The sequence below is a fragment of the Myotis lucifugus genome, unplaced genomic scaffold, assembly GCF_000147115.1.
Source record: "Myotis lucifugus unplaced genomic scaffold, Myoluc2.0 scaffold_302, whole genome shotgun sequence".
Lineage (NCBI taxonomy): Eukaryota > Metazoa > Chordata > Mammalia > Chiroptera > Vespertilionidae > Myotis > Myotis lucifugus.
The window spans coordinates 178780-194314 of record NW_005871350.1 but is presented as its reverse complement, the minus strand read 5'-3'; the positions used below and the strand labels follow the sequence as shown (position 1 = coordinate 194314).

At 40.1% G+C, this 15535-nt stretch overlaps 1 protein-coding gene across 1 annotated transcript; it reads left to right on the top strand.

Annotated features, from left to right (window-relative positions):
* Window positions 1-533: 533 nt before the first annotated feature.
* Window positions 534-15292, top strand: TRIM58 (tripartite motif containing 58). The gene is made up of 5 exons (XM_023763815.1): window positions 534-626; window positions 6523-6753; window positions 9004-9026; window positions 9116-9216; window positions 14703-15292. Exons 1-5 carry the CDS (start codon window positions 543-545, stop codon window positions 15290-15292), a joined length of 1029 nt encoding a protein of 342 aa, XP_023619583.1. The 5' UTR covers window positions 534-542.
* Window positions 15293-15535: the final 243 nt, after the last annotated feature.

Genomic DNA, 15535 nt, shown 5'->3' with positions numbered 1-15535 from the left:
AGGCACTAATAGGTAAGGTTTTTAATCCATTGAATGTTTTTACTGATCTCTGCCTAGTTTTTATATATTCTTTAAAGCACATTTTACAAAATTGGTATCACATTAAATAAAATATACTTATTTTAATTAACTTTATAATTTTGAGCATTTTTTGTTATTTAGCCCCTTATTCTTGTTATTAAGCACCTTATTTTAATTGTTAATGTAAAATACATTTTTACACCACACTAGTGTCTGTGTCCATGGCTATACATATATGGTATACATTTTTCTTACCTCCTACTTTTAATATTTTGATTAGTTGTGGTTTTGCTATTTTAAATAATGCCATGAACATACTTTTAGATAAACCTTTGATTATGTCTCACATTAACAAAGTGTATTTGTATTTCATGTGGTTATAATGAGGTTGGACATATTGCTATGCTCACAAGGCCTGTTTAGGCGATCTTTGTAGTGCCTGACACACCTAGGCGGGATAGATGCTGAATGAGGGCATCTTAATGGTCTCAGCATATCTTCCCCAACAGGTAAAGCTCCAGATGGCCCTGGAACTTGTGAGGAAAGAGATGGAGGAGGCCTTGACGCAGGAGGCCAACGTGGGGAAGAAGACTGTCATTTGGAAGGTATGAGACTATTGTGACTTCAGAAGCCTTGCATGTTGGAAGGATACAAATTTGGGTCATTAAATTATTCTTCCCTGCTCCAGCACTCTTGTTACAGCTGTGCCCTTCTTATCTGTAACCCCCACCTGAATCATAAACAGCTTTGCCGCTCTGGCTCTCACTGTATCTCACTGCTGCATCCCTGGAACCTCGAGCAGAGTCCGATTCTACCACTATGAGTTTGAAGATTGCATTTGCTGGATGAATGAATAATAAACATTTCATAGCATTGATATAGATGAAACACAGCTAGAAGAGATCCATCATACATAGAGCAGAATCATTTGGACATTCAGCCTCCTTTTTTAAATTTGGATTTTTTATTGTTGACACTATTGCAGATGTCCCCCACTCCTTGCTCCCCCGTTGCCCACCTCCACCCAGCTCGCCGTGTCCCCTTCCCTTGGCCTTCACCACCCTAGTGTCTGTGTCCATGGCTATACATATGTGGTATGTTCTTTAGCTCATCCCTTCACCTTCTTTATCCAGTTCACCCCAACCCCTCCCCTCTGACATTTGTCAGTTGAATGTATCCATGCTTCTGGTTCTATTTTGTTCGTCAGTTTATTTTGTTCATTAGATTTCACATATAAGTGAGATCATATGGTATTTGACTTTCTGTGATTGGATTATTTCACTTAGCATAATACTCTCCAGGTTGAGCCATGCTTCTTTTTTACAGCTTTTTTATCCCCTCATCTGCTGATGGGAACTTGGGCTATTTCCAGATCTTGGCTATTGTAAATAATGCTGCCATGAACATAGGTGCATACATTCTTTCTGATGGGTGTTTCAGGATTCTTAGGATATTCCCAGAGGTGGGACCACTGGGTCAAATGGCAGTTCCATTTTAAATTTTTTGAGGCGACTCCATACTGTTTTCCATAGTGGCTTCACCAGTCCATACCCCCATCTATAGTGTCCTATGGTTCCCTTTTCTCCACATCCTCACCAGCACTTGTTGTTTGTTGATGTATTGATAGTTGACATTCTAAAAGGTATGAGGTGATACATTGAAGTTTTTATTTGCATCTCTCTGATGATTAGTGATGTTGAGCATTTTTTTTCATATGTCTCTTTGCCATCTGTATGTCCTCCTTAGAGAAGTTTCTATTCAGATCCTTTGCTCATTTTTAAAATTGGATTGTTTGTCTTCCCGTGTTGATTTGTATAAGTTCTTTATATATTTTGGAGATTAACGCCTTATCAGATATATCATTGGCAAATATGTTCTCCCATAGAGGGGGTTCTCTTTTCATTTTGTTGATGGTTTCTTTTACTGTGGGGAAGCTTTTTAGTTTTTTTGTAGTCCCATTTGTTTACTTTTTCCTGAGTTTTCCTTGTTCTCAGAGACATATCAGCAAATATATTGCTGCGAGAGATGTCTGAGATTTTACTGCCTATGTTTTCTACTAGGATCTTATGGTTCATGACTTACATTGAAATCTTTTATCCATTTGGAGTTTATTCTGGTGTATGGTGTAAGTTAGTGGTCTAGTTTGTTTCTTTTTTTCTTTCTTTTCCTTTTCCTTCCTTTTCTTTTCTTTTCTTTTCTTTTCTTTTCTTTTCTTTTCTTTTCTTTTCTTTCCTTTCCTCTTCTTTTCTTTTCTTTTCTTTTCTTTTCTTTTCTTTTCTTTTCTTTTCTTTTCTTTTCTTTTTTCTCCTTTCCTTTCCTTCCCTTTCCCTTTCCCTTTTCTTTTGTGTGGACCTGTCCAATTTTCCCAACACCATTTATTGAAGAGACTGTCATTAGTCCATTGTATGTCCTTGCCTCCTTTGTCAAATACTAAATGTGACCATTAAAGCATGGGTGTATTTCTGGGGTCTGTCCTGTTCCATTGATCTATATGCCTGTTCCTATGCCAGTATCAGGCTGTTTTGATTACAATGGCCTTGTAGCATAGTTTGCAATTTGGTATTGTGATACCTCCAACTTTCTTCTTCTTTCTCAAGATGACTTCAGCTATTCAGTGTCTTTTGGTTCCATATAAATTTTGGAATATTTTTTTATCTTGAAATATGCCATCGATATTTTAATAGGAATTGAGTTGGACTTATATATTGCTTTGGGTAGTATGGACATTTTAATTATGTTAATTCTTCCAATCCATGAACATGGTATGTGCATCCACTTATTTGTATCTTGCTTAATTTCTTTCTTCAATGTTCTATAGTTTTCTGAGTACAGGTCTTTTATCTCCTGAGTACCCTATTTTTTTGTGGTTGTTACAATAGTAGATGGGCTTGTTTGGTTGTTACAATAGTAGATGGGCTTGTTTTCTTAGTTCCTCTTCCTGATAGTTCATTATTGGTGTGTGTCTTTTGTTCTGAGGTGAGTTTCTTGTAGAAAGCATGTAGTTGGGTCATGCTGTCTTATCCATTCAGCTATCCTGTGTCTTTTGGTTGGAACATTTAATCCATTTACATTTAAGGTTATTATTGATAGGTACTTATTTATTGACATTTTTATCCTGTATGCCCATGTTCTTCTCACTCTCTCTATTTCTTCTTTTTACAATAGTCCCTTTAGCATTTCTTGCAATGCTGGTTTGGTGGTAATGTACTCCTTTAGACTTTTTTTTTTTTTGGTCTGGGAAGCTCTTTGTTTCACCTTCAATGGTGAATGATAGCCTTGCTGGATAGAGTACTCTTGGTTTTAGATTCTTGCTCTTCATTACTTTAAATACTTCATGCCATTCCCTTCTAGCTTGTAGTGTTTCAGTTGAGAAATCAGATATAGCCTTATGGGAGCTATCTAGTAGGTAACTGCCTCTCTCTCTCGTTGCCCATAAAATCCATTGTCTTTAAAGTTTGCTATTTTAATTATGATGTGTCTTGCTGTGGGTCTCTTTGTGTTCATTTTTATTGGTCTCATTGTGCTTCCTGACCTTATGGGACTTTTTCCTCTTCCAGGTTAGGGAAATTTTCTATCAGTATTTTATCAAACAGGTTCTCTAGCCCTTGCTCACTTTCTTCTTTCCCTGGTACCCCTATGATGGGGATTTTGCTGCATTTTGTGTTGTCCCTTGGTTCCCTTAAACTGTCCTCTTGCTTTTTAAATATTTTTTTCTTTTTGCTGCTCTAATTGAGTGATTTTTTTTCTACCTTGATTTCTAATTCACTAATTTGATCCTCAGGTTCTTCTAACCTACTGTTAATTCCTTCCAGGCTATTCATTATTTTAGCTATGTCATTCTTCATTTCTGACTCTTTCCTATTCATAGTTTCTATGTCGTTTTTCATGCTGATGTTGTTCCCACTAAGTTCCTGTAGTTCTCATTAAGTTCCTTGTAGTTCTCAGTAAGTTGTTTGAACATCCTTATAACCATTACTTTGAACTCTATATCTGATAAATTGCTTGCCTCCATTTCATTTAGCCCTTTTTCTGGAGATTCCTCCTCTTCTTTCATTTGTGGCCAGTGACTTTGTTTCCCTACTTATTGTGTGTGTGTTTTTTTTGTATTGGATAAGACTGCTGTACCACCCTGTCTTGGTTGAATGGCCTTCTTGTTGGACACAGTGTAGTAGGCTCCTTGATCTTCTGATCTGGGTGCTCTTGGAATGTCCCTTGTGTTAGTTATATGGGCCACACTGTTGCATTTGGGTCTTTAAAAAAATTTAAATCTTTATTGTTAAAAGTATTACATATGTCCCCTTTGTTCCCCAATAGACCCCTTCTAGCCTCCTGTCCCCCTGCCACAGGCCTTTCACACCCTATTGTCTGTGTCCATGGGTTATGCCTATATGCATACAAGTTCTTGGGTTGATCTTTTCCCATCCACCCACCCTTCCCTACCTTCCCTCTGAGATTCTGCACTCTGTTCCATGCTTCCATGTCTCTGGATCTACTCCATTCATTAGTTCATTTTGTTAATTAGATTCCACATATAAATGAAATCATGTGATACTTGTCTTTCTTTGACTGGCTTATTTCACTTAGCATAATACTTTCCAAGTCCCTCCATGCTGTCTCAAAGGGTAAGAGATCCTTTTTTATTTTATTTTACTGCTGCATAGTATTCCATGGTATAAATGTACCACAGCTTTTTTATCCATTCATCTACTGATGGGTACTTAGGCTGTTTCCATATCTTAGCTATTGTAAATTGTGCTGCTATGAACATAGGGGTGCATACATTCTTTCTGATTGGTGTTTCAGATTTCTTAGGATATATTCCTAGAAATGGGATCACTGGGTAAATGGCAGTTCCATATTTAATTTTTTGAGGAAATTCCATACTGTTTTTCACAGTGCCTGAACCAGTCTGCATTCCCACCAGCAGTGTACTAGGGTTCCCTTTTTTCCATATCCTTGCCAGCACTTGTCATTTGTTGGTTTGCTGTTGGTAGACATTCTGACAGGTGTGAAGTGATACCTCATTGTCATTTTAATTTACATATCTCTGATGATCAGTAACTTTGAGCATTTTTTGATATGTCTCTTGGCCATCTTTATGTCTGCTTTGGAGAAGTGTCTATTGCCACAACCTTCACAGCGGGGTTCAGGATCTGAAGGAGGGGCTGATGCACAAATGAAAATGCTATACAAGAAATATGAATTTAGAAGGCATGGGGGGCCAGGTGGAGACCTCTCTCTTGAAGAGGCACCCTGACTTCTGGCCAGTCCGCTTTTTATTTACTTGAATACACATTTACCCTTTAGCAATGCATACAGGCAGATCAAAGGTAAAGTTTGGTAAACAGCATAAGGAGTATCAGGTTAGGGAATTGCCTTGAGCCACTGAGCCCACAGCAGGGCAGTATTATGCTGATTTTCAGCCCTGCTGAATATCAAAGTTCATTGGCCTTACAACCGGTCTTTTTGCATTAATATGCTAACTACTGTTTGCTTTAGCCTCAGCAGTCTATTTAGGTCCTTTGCCAATTTTTAATTAGATTGTTTGTCTTTCTTTTGTTAAGTTGTATGACTTCCCCATATATTTTGGAGATTAACCCTTTATCAGATGTATCATTGCCAAATATGTTCTCCCATATAGTGGGCTCCCTTTTCATTTTGTTGATGATTTCTTTTGCTGTTCAGAAGCTTTTTATTTTGATGTAGTCCCATTTGTTTGTTTTCTCCTCAGTTCCTTTGCCCTAGCAGATGTATTCTTAAACAGTGCTATGAGAGATGTTTGAGATTTTGCTGCCTATGGTTTCTTTTTTGGATTTTTATGGTTTCATGACTTACATTTAAATCTTTTATTCATTTTGAGTTTATTTTTGTGTATGATGTAAGATGGTTGTCAAGTTTCATTTCTTTGCATGTACCTGTCTAATTTTCCCAACGCCATTTATTGAAAAGACTGTCTTGACTCCATTGTATGTTCTTGCCTTCTTTGTCAAATATTAATTGAGCTTAATGGCTTGGGTCGATTTCTGGGATCTCTGTTCTGTTCCATTGATCTATATGCCTGTTCTTGTGCCAGTACCAGGCTATTTTGAGTAGAGCCTTTCCTCGTTCACATCTATAAACCCAGGTCTCTGATCTCTTTTAATGATCCTGCTGTTTCTGCGCATGGCTCCTTCTAGTGATCCCTAATAGTACATTTCAACTGGTATGTTAGTGAGTTTCCTCAATAATTTAATAGCCATTTAATTCTAATACCCTTACTCCTTTCCCCACATTTTGTATGCATTGCTGAAACTGGAATATTAAAGTGCATTGTCCCCAAGACCAAATCCATGCCTTTCTTAAACTCTCAGCTTGAAAGCTCTGTCAAGCCAGGTGTCAGCGTGTTTTAAAATTAGCCAGTGCGTGCCCAGAGTGGGGGAGGCCTTTCTAGCCTCACTGCCTCAGGAAGGCAGCAGCAGGCGCTGGGCCCGCCCTGTTGATGGAAGTCACCTCTTCCTGCAGGAGAAAGTGGAAACGCAGAGACAACGCTTCAGGCTGGAGTTCGAGAAGTACCGCGGCTTCCTGGCCCTGGAGGAGCAGCTGCAGCTGCGGCGGCTGGAGCAGGAGGAGCGCGCCACGCTGCAGAGACTGCGCGAAGGCCAGCGGCAGCTGGCGCAGCGCGGCCGGGCCCTGCGGGAGCTGGCGCAGGAGCTGGAGGACCGCTGCCGGCTCCCCGCCTTGGATCTGCTGGAGGTGAGGTCTCAGGGGCTGCAGTGCTCACAACCCCGCGGAGAGGACACCCTCGCGCTCACCAGAAGCGCAGGAGAATCAGGGGATCCTCCAGAATCTTATAAAGTAGTTCACATTGAAGAGAAAAACCTAATTTTTTTTAAATTAACTTTATCATTTGTGTAACATTAAACAGAAGGACAGCCTACACTATGTTGGCTAAAACACTTATTAAAACCTTACAATCTGTCAATGGCAATATTGCTGTATTCAGTGATGGCCAATTCAGAAAGTCTTTGGTAACCTGTCTCGGGCAATAGCCAAGCATATAGATAAATTTTAAGTTGTCCAGATTGGGATTTTCACATTAAAACTTAAGGCAAACAGCCACATCGCATGCCTATTCCAGGCGCAGTGCAAGTACAGAGCTTGGTGCAGTTTGCTCATATTCTGTGTGGTATTATAGAATAGACAAATAACAGGGAGAAGGAAATGTTCATTTTATCTTCCACGAAGGCATTAATCCTGGTTAATCAGAAATGCCGTCCTTGATGCATGCATGTCATCTGACTGAACCACTGTAATAGAAAGTTCCCAGGCAGACTGAATTCTATCTCCGTCCCACTGACTTACTTAGAGATTTCTAAACTAAGTGAGTCATATCCTCATACAAGGATGGTGACTTAGCACAGTGGAGGCCATTAAATGAAGAATTTACAAAGCATTTATATTTAATTTTACCCATTTTGTATTCAAAATATCTATATATAAAAATTATTATTGTTTATTGTTATTGTTGCTATACCTATTTCCTTGTGAGCACACTGAAGGTCAGAAAGGATTTTTTAATTTAAATTTTAAACGATAGGTAAACACAAGAACTTCAGCATTTTTTTAAAATCCTCACCTGAGGATATTTTTTTATTGATGTGTGTGTGTGTGTGAGAGAGAGAGAGAGAGAGAGAGTGAGAGAGAGAGAGAAACATCGATGTGAGAGAGTTGCTTCCCCTACAGCCCAAGCAGGGATCAATCCCGCATAGGTGCCCTGGCTGGGAATTGAACCTGCCGCCTTTCGGTGCACAGGACAACACTCAACCAACTGAGCCACACCAGCCAGGGCAGAACTGTAGCATTTCTAATAACATTCATTGTCTTATCATATCTCAAAATACAACTTATTTAAAATGAGCATTCATGCCCTGAACAGTTTGGCTCAGTGGATAGAGCGTCGGCCTGTGGACTGAAGAGTCCCAGGTTCGATTCCGGTCAAGGGCATGTACCTTGGTTGCAGGCACATCCCCAGTAGGGCGTGTGCAGGAGGCAGCTGATCGATGTTTCTTTCTCATCGATGTTTCTAACTCTTTATCCCTCTCCCTTCCTCTCTGTAAAAAATCAATAAAATATATTTTAAAAAAATAAAAATAAAATGAGCATTCATTAGCACCAAATAAATGTTAAAATGATTTATAATGCAAATCTTAGGAGGATGTATTCAAATAATTTCTTTTTATTTTCATCCTCACCTTTCCCTTTCCCCCCAGTATCAGTAAACTACATTTTATATCCAATGGCCAAGAACAAGGTCTGCCATAAATATAAACTCTATCATTTCCTACTTATAAAAATTAATCTGATAGGTGAATGTTTTTAGAGGGAGAGGAGAAATGTATGCAGTTGATTTACTTAATAATCTACTTGGCAATAAAATGATGCTAGGTGACTTCTGTCTTTATCCACTTAGGGAACCTGTTCACATAAGAGTCCAGAGACATGGGGAATTGGGGTTTTCTTTCAGAGACATTGAGAGTAACGTTTTGTCTATACCTTTCACTTTCTCAAACACATTCTGTAGATATTTAAGATATTTTTTATTAACAATTTTAATGTTGATTTTATTGCAGATGTTCCCCTTCCCCTCTTTTCCCCACATACATTTGTGGCAGAATGTAGCTCTTTATTAAAATATGCAAATGTCAGAATTATCAATTTGAAAAATAGTTAAATTGGTAGATATCATAGGAATTAACTTAAACTTTTGTATCTTCTATTCTTATAGAGGGAAACTGATTATATTATTTGAAATTCATGAGAAAATTCAACAATAGCCTATATATGTTTTTTATTAAGAGAGATCCATGTCTTCTATACTTTATCTTTATAATAGTTAGTGATTTCCAATAGTTCCTAAAGAGATGTTCATGGTTTGTCCCCATTTTGTCAAAAGCAGTTCTGATATCAAACTCACACCTGCTTGTATTTCTCTTTTATTTCCAGGGGGCGAGAGGAACCTTGAGCCGGTATGTTTACTTTCTGAAGCAGAGCATGGTTGGGAGAGGCCAAGGAGGTTGGTGGATGTTAAAAACTGTGGGTTCTGTGCTCTTCTCAGAAGTAAGAGTGTCACACAGCTGGAACCGGAGGCCATCCCCCTGGAGCTGAAGACCATGTGTCGAATCCCTGGGATGAGAGAAATGTTGAGGAAGTTCCAAGGTGGGTTGCACCTTAGAGTTTGGAGGACAGGGTGTTTGGAGTCTGGCTGCTTACTGGAGCAGTCAGGTACAGTAACAAGCAAAACCCAAAGTTTCGTGACTAAAGTCAGCACAGTTTTATTTTGAGGTCATGCTATTGGTTTATTACTGGACTAGAGGCCCAGTGTGTGAAATTTGTGCACAGGTAGGGTCCCTAGGCTTGGCTGGTGATCAGGGCTGCCCTGTGGGTGACTGGCAGGGTGATCGGGGGCCCCTGCTGGCACCGCCTTGGCTGGCCTGGCACTGCCTGCTTGCTGGCCCCGTCCCGTGCCACTGCTGGTTGCCTCCCTCTGCGGAGCAATCAGGGGACCCCCACTGGCACCTGCTTTGGCTGGCCTGGGGCCTGTGGGCTGGGGGCAGCTCCTGCATTGAGTGTTTGCTCCCTGGTGGTCAGTGCATGTCATAGCGACCGGTCATTCCACCATTCAGTCTATTTGCATATTAGGCTTTTATTATATACGATTGTGGAGGGTTTGGTTTCACATCATCTCATTCTGGGGCCCTTGCAGACAGAGCCCACCTCCTTTGTATTGCTGGTAGCCATGGAGAGGGCGAGGTTATGGTGAACCAGGCACTGCTCCTGAAGGTACACATGCTGAGGTGGTGCATGTGGCTTCCCCGACGATGTTATTCATGAAAATGTGTCCCATGGCAATGCCAGACTGTAAGGGGATGGGAGACAGCACTGTGCCCAGAGGGAAGAAGACGGGAATGTGGGTGAACGGTCTTGATGCCAATATACACTGCATTTGGTTAAAACAGTGGCTCAGTAGCTGTGATAGCAGTAACATTTGTTCCAATAAATCTGCATTTTCTTGTTTATAAAATACTAAAACAGTAAAATTTGAAGGACTAAATGAAACATATTTAAAGACAAAAAAAATCAATATAAAAGCATTGCAGAGGATCAAATAATAAGTTTGGCTTATTTTATTATCCGTCAATTTGATGAGTTGCTTAAGTTAGAGAATTAATAAAGTAAAAAATATTTAGTCAATTATTTTTAGGTAGGAATAACCGTAGTGTCATAAATTAGTTGGTTTGGCCTGATTATGTTATTCTCTACAACAATACAGATTCAATTTTTATTTTTTTAAAAATCCTCACCCAAGTGAGGATATTTTTTTCATTGATTTTTAGAGAGTGGAAGAGAGGGGGAGGGAGAGAGAGAGAAAAAAAACACATCAATGTGAAAGAGACACATCGATTGGTTGCCTCCTGCTTGCACCCTGACTGGGGTTGGGGATTGAACCTGCAACCCTGTAACTGAGGTATGTGCCCTTGAACCCGAGACACATTGGTCTGAGGGCTGACACCCTAACCACTGAGAAAACTGGCCAGGCCAGATTTAATTTTTAAAATTCTTTTTAAATACAACTTATACCAATAATGAAAATACATTATGACTAGATAGTGGTTTCACTACTTAATTGGAAACAGCCTTGTCCCATAGTGATTGCTGGGGAGGAGGTGGGGTAGGGAGAGCTAGAGGAGGGTATAGGGAAGATAAATAGTGATGGACTGAGATTTGACTTGGGGTGGTGAACACACAATATAGTGTACAGATGATGTGTTGTAGAATTGTGCACTTGAAGCCTGTATAATTTTGTTAACCAGTGTCACCCAATGTATTCAATAAAGAGGGGAAAAAAGACATAGATATTCCTGGATCATAGAAAATAGAACATATTATTGAATGAAGGAAGAAAGCTATAAAAATATAAAATCATATAAAATTAATTCCATTTATGCAAAATACATATACACAGAAGTATAACAATGCTTATCTATGAGAGATGGGATTTATTGTGATTTTTACTTTATTCTTTATATTTTTAATATTATTTGAAATTTTTATTATAAAAAATAAAGCTATGTTATGCTCCAAAACCCCCCAAAACCCCAACCCCCTCTTTAGCAGTGACATTCAATGATTTAACCTGTGTTTTGATAGGGAGATTTATATATATCAACTGCATAAATTCTTACAATCATTACACTCTCAGAATTCATGTCCTCATATTCCCAATGCTATTTACAGACTGAAGTAATCAATTAATTAGTTCAACAAATATGCCAGCTACTTTCCTAAGCATTGAGATATGTCAGTGAACAACAACAAAAATGCTACAAATCCCAGCTTCATGTTGCTAATATTTACTTAAATTTTTCAATATACAGGAAACGTTAGAAGATGATACAGAATATTGAAAACAAGGAGAAAAGTAAGGGTGACCAGAAGTCCTGGGGGTAGGGCATCTACTTTTGAATTTTGTGATGGAGGAAGGCCTGACGCAGTAGGGAATAACTCAGCTAACATCTGATCTAGAGGCGAGCCTTCCAGAGAAGGAAGTGTGATAGATGATGTCTTTTAGGACCTGTGAGGAGGCCTGTACCGCAGTGGCAGAGTCAGAAGTGCAGTAATTAGACCACTGATCCAGATGCTTTACCTCTAAGTGAACTAGGGAATCAGTGAACAATTGTAAGCGGAGGAATAGCATGCTTTACTGAGAATCAGAGAGGGGAAAGTCTTGAAGTGGGAAAAGCAGTTAGAATCCTTGCAATACAGTGGGGCCTTGACTTATGAGTTTAATTAGTTTTGTGACGGAGCGCGTAACTCAAATTACTCGTATGTCAAATCATTAAAGTGAACGAGTGAGACACGTGATGCTGGGCTGATGTTGTGGGTTCACTGTGATGTTCGCTGCGCCAACTAGCGGTGGGGTATCTGAAGCTGGCTCATAACCCAAATTTTAGCTCGCAACTCAAAACAAAAAATCGGCCGAGAGACGGCTCGTATCTTGAAAAACTCGTTAGTCGGGACACTTGTAAGTCAAGGCCCCACTGTACTTCAATCAGAGTTGATTATGGACTGGTACTGGGGGTGCTGAGAAATGGACATGATTTTGGCATATTTTGAAGATAGAGCTGGGAAGATATGCTGCTCAATTAGACATGAGATGTCAGAGAAAAAGAAGACTTATGAGTGGTTTCCAGATTGAATTCTTCATTGACAGTGAACTTGCCATTTCCATTGATGGTACAATTGCAGATAAGACAGGGGGGAGTTGGGTTTTGGACATATCAATGTGTGAAGAATGTTAAGTATCCAAATATGGATGTCAGGCCATCGGATGAATTTACAAATATGGAGTGTCAGGAGAAGGGTCTAGGCTGGAGCTATGCATTTGGAATCAGCAAGCATATGATTGAAATTTAATTAAAGGACTGAGCCAGCCAGGCCAAAACCACATGGAAGTGAGATGAGAAAGAGAGAAGTCCCAGTCCTGGATCATTGGCGTTTCCAATGGTGGTTACCGTGAAGGGGTTGGGAGTGGAGAGGGAGGAAAAGCATGATGACTGCCTTTTGGTAAAGAGAATGCAGGTTTTCTAGTACAAATGTTTTCTCAACAGTGTTGAGTGCTATAGAAAGGGCATTTAAGATCTCCATATATTCACCGTTTTGGAGGCCACTGGGAAGATGGACATGGGCAGTTAAGGCAGCAGTTCTCAACCTATGGGTCGCGACCCCTTTGGGGGTTGAATGACCCTTTCACAGGGGTCACCTAAGACCATCAGAAAACACATATATAATTACATATTGTTTTTGTGATTAATCACTATGCTTTAATTATGTTCAATTTATAAGAATGAAATTGGGGGTCACCACAACATGAGGAACTGTATTAAAGGGTCTCGGCCTTAGGAAGGTTGAGAACCACTGAGTTAGGGTATAGTTCTATCATCGTGAGTGGTTGAGTTTAAGAGGGAAGGGGTAAAAAGAGAAAACCTTACTGTATTAAAAACCACTGCACAGATTTCTTTCCTTATCAATGGAACAGAGAAGGCTGCTGGAGCAGGAATGATGTGTAAGACATAACATGTTAAATAGGCTTAACAATCCATGGAGACCTACTTTCAAGCCCTGCTATTTACTGTTTCTAGAGTTTGAGAAAATAATCACATGAAGTCTTTGAGTCTTGTCATCGTAATGTGGAGATGATAATGGCCACCTGGAGGTGGTTTCATGGGTCAGCTAGATGGTATGCTACCTGTGTGACACACTCAGGTATGAGTATTTAAAAAAATCACTATTAGTGACTTAGAGACAAAGAATAGCAATCATAGTAGTAATATTTGTTAATTGTGATATTAAAAATAAAACTATATTAATGAAATTCACTCTTTTAATTATTTATAAAGAGAAAACACTGAATATTTTACATGCTTACTTCTTCACCGAGATTTCATATGTAGATTTACTTATTATGTGTATAAGTAAAATTTCGCATCAATCTCATTGGGACTTCCCAGTGCCAGTATTTGTGTCCTATTGCTGCCCCAGACTTAGTTACTTAAAGCCACATGCATTTATTAGCTCAAGGTTCTGTAGATAAGACTTCCAGATGGGGTGAGCTGGCTTCTCTGCTTAGGGTTTCACAAGATCAAAATCAAGTTGTTGGCCAGGCGAGGCTTCTGTGAAAGACCTGGGAAGAATATCTTCCAGCCTTCCTTAGGGTCTTGGCATAGTGCATTTCCGGGCAGCTGTAGGGCTGAGATCCCCGTCTCCTTGCTGACTGCCAGTTGGAGGTCAACTGCCTTTCTCCTCATGGGGTGCCCCCTCCATCTGCAAAGCCAGCAAAGCCAGATCAGATGCAAATATCTCTGCCTTTTTCTGGCAGGAGCCCAATATCCAAAGCAGCCTCTCTGATTTTTTTAAAAATATATTTTATTGATTTTTTACAGAGAGGAAGGGAGAGAGATAGAGAGTTAGAAACATCGATCAGCTGCCTCCTGCACACCTCCTACTGGGGATGTGCCTGCAACCAAGGTACATGCCCTTGACCGGAATCAAACCTGGGACCTTTCAGTCCACAGGCCGACGCTCTATCCACTGAGCCAAACCAGTTTCGGCTCTCTGATTTTTTTAAAAGAAGTTGATGTGACTATATTAGACCCACCCAGATAATCTCCCTCTTGAGTATCACCAGAGTATGAAGGTATGGGTTCTACCTCAGAATTCCACCTAACATAGCTTTGAAAGTGATGATTTTTATATTAATGAAACTTTCTTATAGTTTCTTAGAAGAAATTTTATATATTCCAAGTAGTTTTTAAATTTTATTTTAAATTCACAAAGATATTCCGAAGAGCACCCAAGTGCTTTGGGTGTAGAGAAAAGGATGCCAAGTGGTTATGCACTTGTTTTGTTATAGCATCAGTGGTTATGTTTTCAATGGGGCAATAATGAGCCCTGGATTCAGAGCAGCAGTGGAACACACTCAGATGTAATGAAGAATATTCTCAGTGACCTGCAAGATGAAATACTTGCTGTGCTTTCTCTAGCAGTTGTTAGAGAATGAGGAATGGTGTGATTATTCTCTTCAGTATAATGGATTCCTATGTGTTCACCAGCCTTTTCCATCTCCCACAAAATTTCTTCCACAGTTGATGTAAAGCTGGACCCGGCCACAGCGCATCCTAGCCTCCTCTTGACTGCTGACCTGCGCAGTGTGCAGGACGGAGAACTGTGGAGGGATGTCCCCAACAACCCCGAGCGATTTGACACGTGGCCCTGCATCCTGGGTCTGCAGAACTTCTCATCAGGAAGGCATTACTGGGAAGTCATGGTGGGAGAAAGAGCAGAGTGGGGTTTAGGAGTCTCTCAAGACTCAGTGTCAAGAAAGGGGGAAACTACACCATCTCCCGAGAACGGAGTGTGGGCCATGTGGCTGCTGAAAGAGAATGAGTACATGGTCCTTGCCTCCCCGTCGGTGCCTCTCCTCCACCTAGAACGGCCTCGTCGCATTGGGATTTTCTTGGACTATGAAGCAGGTGAAATCTCCTTTTATGACATCACAAATGGGTCTTACATCTACACATTCAGCCAACTGTTCAATGGTGTTCTCCGACCTTACTTTTTCGTCTGTGACACAACTCCTCTTGTCCTGCCACCTATGACAGAAGCAGAGTCAGGAAATAGCGCAGCCAGCAGTCACCCTAATCCTGCTTCTAACATTAGAGATGACCATTCCTAAAATTCTGTCTGGAGATACACTCCAAGTGTAGCAGTTTCCTGGAGCAGAGTGGAGGAAATACAAATGCGAGGCCTGAACAAATGTCCCCATTTAGGACAGCACTTTAGTCATTGCTGCTATGGAAAATTTCCCACAGGGACAAAAGACAAAGTATGAACTATTTGCATTTGGAAGAGCATTGTGAAATTGAAATATAATAATATTAGAAATGGAATATTCCCATCACTTTTTTATCAAGATGGC

Coding starts and splice junctions, on each gene's coding strand:
- TRIM58 (XM_023763815.1), top strand. CDS start 543: ATGGCCCTGGAACTTGTGAGGAAAGAGATGGAGGAGGCCTTGACGCAG. Junction 627..6,522: donor AGAAGACTGTCATTTGGAAG/GTATGAGACTAT, acceptor CTCTTCCTGCAG/GAGAAAGTGGAAACGCAGAG. Junction 9,027..9,115: donor GCGAGAGGAACCTTGAGCCG/GTATGTTTACTT, acceptor TGCTCTTCTCAG/AAGTAAGAGTGTCACACAGC.